At 53.2% G+C, this 8,111-nt stretch overlaps 1 protein-coding gene across 3 annotated transcripts in view; it reads right to left on the reverse strand.

The window, feature by feature from the left end:
* The window catches only part of sema4f (sema domain, immunoglobulin domain (Ig), transmembrane domain (TM) and short cytoplasmic domain, (semaphorin) 4F), a 67,599-nt gene extending 59,821 nt beyond the window's left edge, over positions 1-7,778 (reverse strand). The window contains exons 1-2 of one of the 3 annotated variants that reach the window (XM_036551091.1): positions 7,571-7,778; positions 7,056-7,238 (exon numbers count right to left, since the gene is read on the reverse strand). In XM_036551091.1, the coding sequence (XP_036406984.1) occupies positions 7,056-7,140 (85 nt within the window). In that variant the 5' untranslated portion in view covers positions 7,141-7,238; positions 7,571-7,778. Of the gene's footprint in view, positions 1-7,055 lie in introns of all 3 variants that reach the window. The other 2 variants (XM_036551090.1, XM_036551089.1) reach the window with 2 other exon arrangements.
* Between the last annotated feature and the right edge of the window lie 333 nt (positions 7,779-8,111).

Below are 8,111 nucleotides of genomic sequence, written 5' to 3' on the forward strand. Positions count from 1 at the left end.
AGGGGGAGAGGCAGACCTTTGACTTTTACGGCTTCCTTATTAAGGCAATAAAACAAGGAGCTCAAACGGGCATTTACATGCGTCAATTACGAGAAGGAAACAAAGCTGAAGCCTGAAAGAAAAAAAGAGGTGGAAGAAAGAGGGAGAGGACAATGCTGATTCCATCCACAGGTAACTGCTATGAACACCTTGCGGCCACACAGCTTAGAGTGGAGCAGTGCATTGTGGGTACCCTTACTCAAGGGTCTAAACAGCCCCCCCCGATCACTACGTGTCTCTCTTCCCACTATAACACAGCGACCTTCGGCCTGAGCCTCTCTGTGACCTGTGCCGTTTACTCTCCTGATTACATCTCCCTCGGCTGTCTTCAGCACACTTTGCCCTCTGCAGTAAAACAAATATGTAATCCTGAAAATGAAAACAAAATGAATCCAGTTCTGTAGAACTGAGATTACATATTTGAAATTACCAGCATTTTCTTTAGAGAACCAGGTACTTTCTGAACAAAATGATACCACTGACGTATGGAAAATTTCATGACAGAATCAAAAAATCCATAACTGTAATAAAAATATATTCACACAATAAAGGGACCTCATCTTAGCCACCTGAAACTAACAAGGCTTATGCTAATTTTGGGAATACGAAGAACAAAGATAAAAGGGGGAATTTATATCGGCAGTAATTAAAATATCAAAGCCGGTAGAAAGCGTTCTTAGACGTACTGAGTGCTGAAACCCCCACCCTGGACAGGGAGCCTATCCCTTTCTGTGGAAACCCTCAGCAGATGAACAAGCTGTTCACGTGTGTGTGTTTTGCAGTAATGCATCGGTGGGTGTTGCAGACATACATCTGCACGGCATTTGGCGCGGGGCGTGCGGCTTCTGCTGCGGAATGTTGCTGCTCGCTCTCAGGATTTTCCGCTTCTTCGGTAGGGTGCTGGGAACGCTGGAGGAAGCGGACCTGCCAGGAGTGCCGGGTCTCGTCTCTGCAGCGACCGCGGCCGCCCCCCGCTTCGTTTTAAATTAAACGCAGCCCATATCTTGCAAAAGATACTAGAGTGCGACTCAGTCTCTGGGGCCTCCTGGGACCTCCCGCCGCCTCGTTGGCCACAGGGCTGTGCGTCACGGTGCTCTCAGGACCTCTGTCAGCGTGTTCCGGTTAAACCCTTCCCCGGGAGCCAGTCACAGTGCTGACAGTGTGTTACGGCTAAACCCTTCCCCGGGAGCCAGTCACAGTGCTGAAAGCATCCCAGGCCAGAGCTTCAGCTCATTTACATTACATTATTGGTATTTATTATTATATAATAAATGGTATGGTATTTACTTATCCAGGAAGACTTATACAGGTTATAGTTTTGTTTTTTCACGATGTTATCCATTTATACAGCTGGATATTTACTGAGGCAATTCTGGGTTAAGTACCTTGCCCAAGGGTAGAGCAGCAGTGCGCAGTCCTGCCCTTTAACCACCATGCTACACTGCCATCTGATGAGAGATGGGAGACTGTGGCTTCACAATCCCCAAACATCGGCGCTGCCATCGTGTTTCCCCCCGGCTCCCTGACCCGAACCCACAATCCTATTCTGATATGGAGAGCCAGTGATTGACAGCCCCTGGTAGCTCCACCCATGAGGGGGTTCACGATGCCCCCCCCCCCCATCACTGCTTTTACTATAACAGGTGGCTGAAGCACTGCTGTCCCGGCTGACCTCAGAGAGAAACCCTTCAAACACCGCTTTCTCACAGAAACATCCAGCGCTGAGCACATGTGTGAAAAGGGATAAAAGCTCTCTGAAGCAGAGCAGAGAAGCTGCTGCCCGTCTCTTATCGCGAAACGCCCCTGCAGGCCTCTTTCAGAGGCCTCAGCTCTGAGCGAAGACCGCGCGTCTCTTCCACCCAGCCCAGCCTTCCCTCACACCTCCTCTCCCTCCGGCTGTGTGTCCCTCACACCTCCTCTCCCTCCGGCTGTGTCTCTCTCACACCTCCTCTCCCTCCGGCTGTGTGTCCCTCACACCTCCTCTCCCTCCGGCTGTCTCTCTCACACCTCCTCTCCCTCCGGCTCTGTCTCTCTCACACCTCCTCTCGCTCCGGCTCTGTGTCCCTCACACCTCCTCTCCCTCCGGCTCTGTCTCTCTCACACCTCCTCTCGCTCCGGCTGTGTGTCCCTCACACCTCCTCTCCCTCCGGCTGTGTCTCTCTCACACCTCCTCTCCCTCCGGCTGTGTCTCTCTCACACCTCCTCTCCCTCCGGCTGTGTCCCTCACACCTCCTCTCCCTCCGGCTCTGTGTCCCTCACACCTCCTCTCCCTCCGGCTCTGTCTCTCTCACACCTCCTCTCCCTCTGGCTGTGTCTCTCACTGCTCCTCTCCCTCCGGCTCTGTGTCCCTCACACCTCCTCTCCCTCCGGCTCTGTCTCTCTCACGCCTCCTCTCCCTCCGGCTGTGTCTCTCTCACACCTCCTCTCCCTCCGGCTGTGTCTCTCTCACTGCTCCTCTCCCTCTGGCTGTGTCTCTCACTGCTCCTCTCCCTCCGGCTGTGTCTCTCTCACTGCTCCTCTCCCTCCGGCTGTGTCTCTCACTGCTCCTCTCCCTCCGGCTGTGTCTCTCACTGCTCCTCTCCCTCCGGCTGTGTCTCTCACTGCTCCTCTCCCTCCGGCTGTGTCTCTCTCACACCTCCTCTCCCTCCGGTTGTGTCTCTCTCACGCCTCCTCTCCCTCCGGCTGTGTCTCTCTCACGCCTCCTCTCCCTCCGGCTGTGTCTCTCTCACGCCTCCTCTCCCTCCGGCTGTGTATCTCTCACTGCTCCTCTTCCTCCGGCTGTGTATCTCTCACTGCTCCTCTTCCTCCGGCTGTGTCTCTCTCACGCCTCCTCTCCCTCCGGCTGTGTCCCTCACACCTCCTCTCCCTCCGGCTGTGTCCCTCACACCTCCTCTCCCTCCGGCTGTGTCCCTCACACCTCCTCTCCCTCCGGCTCTGTCTCTCTCACGCCTCCTCTCCCTCCGACTGTGTCCCCCTCACACCTCCTCTCCCTCCGCCTCGGCTTCTGCCCGGACGTTAGCAGTCACACGCTGGCTGATACGCACGCCTTCACGGCCCTGTCGGTCCCGCCCTCCATTGTGTTTCTGCCTGTAATCGGTCTCATGTGAGAGGCATTAGAAACAGGGCCTCCAGAGTGCGCAGGGGAGAGGGGAGAGGTCAGCCCTGCCACATTCCCACCACAGGCCGCTCCACAAAGCCAGCCTGCAGCTCCCCGCATCTCCCTGCTGACAGCACATTCCCACCACACACACCGCCAACCAGGCCGCTCCACAAAGCCAGCCTGCAGCTCCCCGCATCTCCCTGCTGACAGCACATTCCCACCACACACACCGCCAACCAGGCCGCTCCACAAAGCCAGCCTGCAGCTCCCCGCATCTCCCTGCTGACAGCACATTCCCACCACACACACCGCCAACCAGGCCGCTCCACAAAGCCAGCCTGCAGCTCCCCGCATCTCCCTGCTGACACCACATTCCCACCACACACACCGCCAACCAGGCCGCTCCACAAAGCCAGCCTGCAGCTCCCCGCATCTCCCTGCTGACAGCACATTCCCACCACACACACCGCCAACCAGGCCGCTCCACAAAGCCAGCCTGCAGCTCCCCGCATCTCCCTGCTGACACCACATTCCCACCACACACACCGCCAACCAGGCCGCTCCACAAAGCCAGCCTGCAGCTCCCCGCATCTCCCTGCTGACAGCACATTCCCACCACACACACCGCCAACCAGGCTGCTCCACAAAGCCAGCCTGCAGCTCCCCGCATCTCCCTGCTGACACCACATTCCCACCACACACACCGCCAACCAGGCCGCTCCACAAAGCCAGCCTGCAGCTCCCCGCATCTCCCTGCTGACAGCACATTCCCACCACACACACCGCCAACCAGGCCGCTCCACAAAGCCAGCCTGCAGCTCCCCGCATCTCCCTGCTGACAGCACATTCCCACCACACACACCGCCAACCAGGCCGCTCCACAAAGCCAGCCTGCAGCTCCCCGCATCTCCCTGCTGACAGCACATTCCCACCACACACACCGCCAACCAGGCCGCTCCACAAAGCCAGCCTGCAGCTCCCCGCATCTCCCTGCTGACACCACATTCCCACCACACACACCGCCAACCAGGCCGCTCCACAAAGCCAGCCTGCAGCTCCCCGCATCTCCCTGCTGACACCACATTCCCACCACACACACCGCCAACCAGGCCGCTCCACAAAGCCAGCCTGCAGCTCCCCGCATCTCCCTGCTGACAGCACATTCCCACCACACACACCGCCAACCAGGCCGCTCCACAAAGCCAGCCTGCAGCTCCCCGCATCTCCCTGCTGACACCACATTCCCACCACACACACCGCCAACCAGGCCGCTCCACAAAGCCAGCCTGCAGCTCCCCGCATCTCCCTGCTGACACCACATTCCCACCACACACACCGCCAACCAGGCCGCTCCACAAAGCCAGCCTGCAGCTCCCCGCATCTCCCTGCTGACAGCACATTCCCACCACACACACCGCCAACCAGGCCGCTCCACAAAGCCAGCCTGCAGCTCCCCGCATCTCCCTGCTGACACCACATTCCCACCACACACACCGCCAACCAGGCCGCTCCACAAAGCCAGCCTGCAGCTCCCCGCATCTCCCTGCTGACACCACATTCCCACCACACACACCGCCAACCAGGCCGCTCCACAAAGCCAGCCTGCAGCTCCCCGCATCTCCCTGCTGACAGCACATTCCCACCACACACACCGCCAACCAGGCCGCTCCACAAAGCCAGCCTGCAGCTCCCCGCATCTCCCTGCTGACAGCACATTCCCACCACACACACCGCCAACCAGGCCGCTCCACAAAGCCAGCCTGCAGCTCCCCGCATCTCCCTGCTGACACCACATTCCCACCACACACACCGCCAACCAGGCCGCTCCACAAAGCCAGCCTGCAGCTCCCCGCATCTCCCTGCTGACAGCACATTCCCACCACACACACCGCCAACCAGGCCGCTCCACAAAGCCAGCCTGCAGCTCCCCGCATCTCCCTGCTGACACCACATTCCCACCACACACACCGCCAACCAGGCCGCTCCACAAAGCCAGCCTGCAGCTCCCCGCATCTCCCTGCTGACACCACATTCCCACCACACACACCGCCAACCAGGCCGCTCCACAAAGCCAGCCTGCAGCTCCCCGCATCTCCCTGCTGACACCACATTCTCACCGCATTTACACTACAGCCCTGACTTCATCCACAAATGAGATATCCAAGCCAAGCCCATAAAACTGCAACCTGCAGCTCCTGACTTTGACACATTATCTGTCTGTTCAAATGCATCGGTTTAGAACAGATGCTGTGCAGGTCTACTGATCTTCATGTTAAGCGGATGCAACAATTAAATCATGTCTCCACTATTAACACCTTCAGATGTAGATCTGTGGATTTGTGCAGTAACTGGTCGACGCCCATGGACTAGCAGGTAGCACCACGAGGTATTTCCAACAAGCGTTTGATGCATTTAATTCCATTCGCGAGGATCCTCCGATCATGTAAATTATATTCAAAGAATGAGAGTCGCAGGTCTGGTTATCTTACAGTGGTAACAGGGGGCTATGCTCGTTGAGCAGCATTTTTAAAATAATCTAAAATAAATCAGCCCCTTTATCTTTGATGAAGTGTTACTTTACTTTTGTTGAACTGCGCGGCGCAGCTAGCGGTACAGTCACTGTGTGATTTGATTAAAGCAGCCTGCATACAGAACATATCCGAACAGCCGGATTGTGCGCTCGCCGTAAGTACGCGGATTGTTCCGATGCAGATGTCTGACGTAGAGGAAACGCTGAGACGCTGAATGTGTCCGTTGGAATCGGAATTGCGAACCCACGCAGTAAGAGGACAGCGCTCGCAGTGTCCGAATCTGAGCCCGGCCCGTTGGAGCGCCCGTCGCGTTACTGCTTGCAGTCCCAAACTCTTCCAGGGCTGCCTGCACATTCAAATTCCGTATGTAAAACACCGCGCAGCCTGACACACGCTTGCACGAAGCTCACCCAGAGTGCGCTCTTTGGATATGTGCGATGCCCGAGTGCACGTCTCACTTCAGAGGGTAGAGGGAGTTACAGCATTATCAACATGTAGTGTTACAACTGATGCTCGTGAGGAAAGTCATTTATGTACGTGTCATTTTAAAGAGCATTTAAATGTAACGCATTTAATTCATTTTTAAAAAGAAGGACATTATGATACGATCAATGTAATGCAGCTGACTATGGGTCATTGGTACAAATAATTGATTGTTCTAATTTACCATGCCCCACACACTTTCTGCATTATTGTTTGTGACACTAATATTCCGGCAAAATGCTTCTGACAGCACCTTTCATGTTTTGACATTTCAGCAATTACTATTTGAACTATATTAGCATAATTATGACTGAGCATGGTTTTAATTTATGCAGAGCGCCAGTATAATTATCTTCAATCTGTCACTTGGTGTGGTTTCTTGTGCGACTGTCATCGGTAATAATTATCTCCTGTAAAATAAATACAGCAGGAAACATGAGCGCAGCACCTGGTACTCTACAGTTCAGACTATCTCCATCACTTCACAATGCCTGACAATACAGACACAAGATAAGCACAGATACCACAAGGATAACAAGCCTGACAGCAACTACATCTCGTCGGTTTCTTTAACATATGCATAAAACAAACGTTATAGCAAATTATGTCGAAAAGTGACATCTGGTTTACAGGTCGATTAGAGTAGTCATAGAGGTTTGTAGCCTTTAAAATGTGCCCTGAGTTCAGCACCTGAAGGATTCGCTGTAAACGCTCTCGGTGTGTGTGTGTGTGTGTTGCCACTGTCCCAAAAATGCGTTTGGGTCGCTGACAAAATTCACATCACGATTACATTTAAAAATACATATATCAAACAACCATAAATGCTAAAATGAACCCGTGTGTTCCAGCACGGAATCTTCCCTCTGCTGGGACTGCATATTCTCTGACCGCCACACGCTTACCGTAGCCACCCAGAGTTGCTGTCCAGTTGCCGGAAAGGAAGCAAAGCAAATGAACTCCAACGGTCAGGATCGCGGCGGTCTTCATGTTCCACACAGATATGGAGCTGGAGCGAATGTCCGGAGTTGGGTGTCAGGTGCGGATCATTCTGCTCCTCCCGTCAGGGCAGTATGCGGGCGTCTCTTCTGGGAGAGTTCAGGGAAGGTGCGCGCGCACAGGTTTAACAAGTTTGGCGAGTGTTTTAAAATATTCGAAATTGCATAAAAATTGTCATATATAAAAATGCATCGATTGTTTTATATCAGTTTAGTCTCCAAATTTCCTGTAATCACGCAACAGTCTGTTTTCAGATTATGTTGACAGATTCTTTAGCAACGCAAGGACTGTCCATTTGCAGCGAATAATTTACTCATTAACAATCCAAGTAAGAAAAACATATGTGGTGGTCCTTAAAAGTTGCCCCTAGTTACAAGCGTTAAAAAAGCCAGCTGGATTTTGAAAAATAACATTACCGTACTGCATAACAAGCCACTTCAATCGGCGTATGAGGCATTTCCTTCAGATCCGTGCATATACTCTCCACTTGGTCGTGAATGCCCTTTTCGGATCTTCAGCTTTCCCAGTGAGCGAACCCGCATCAGCTTTCAGTTTTCCGAACAGGCTGAAAAACGGAGCTTCCGCCGGGAGAGGACGCCTGGATCGAGAAGCGTGGAGCAACGCCTGCAACTCGGCACAGCGCTCTGTGGCAAGACTCCGAGCCTCTACACTGATGCTGGCAGCTCTGCCCCGCCCCTGCAACGTCATCACAACAGGTAGCCTATACCACGTAACCATGCGCTGTATCGTACCAATTTAATAATAAAAACAATAATAATATACATTTTATATAATGATCAAATATCGTTGGTTGCAATAATATACAGCAATACTACTTCTACTGCTACTAATTATATGAATATTTAAATTGCTTAAATAACAAAAGCACCAAGACTCTAAAATATTATGAATTACACAAAAAAATGTAAAATAATAACAATGTCATGCTATTAACGTATTAT

This window comes from Megalops cyprinoides, chromosome 18 (assembly GCF_013368585.1).
Source record: "Megalops cyprinoides isolate fMegCyp1 chromosome 18, fMegCyp1.pri, whole genome shotgun sequence".
NCBI lineage: Eukaryota > Metazoa > Chordata > Actinopteri > Elopiformes > Megalopidae > Megalops > Megalops cyprinoides.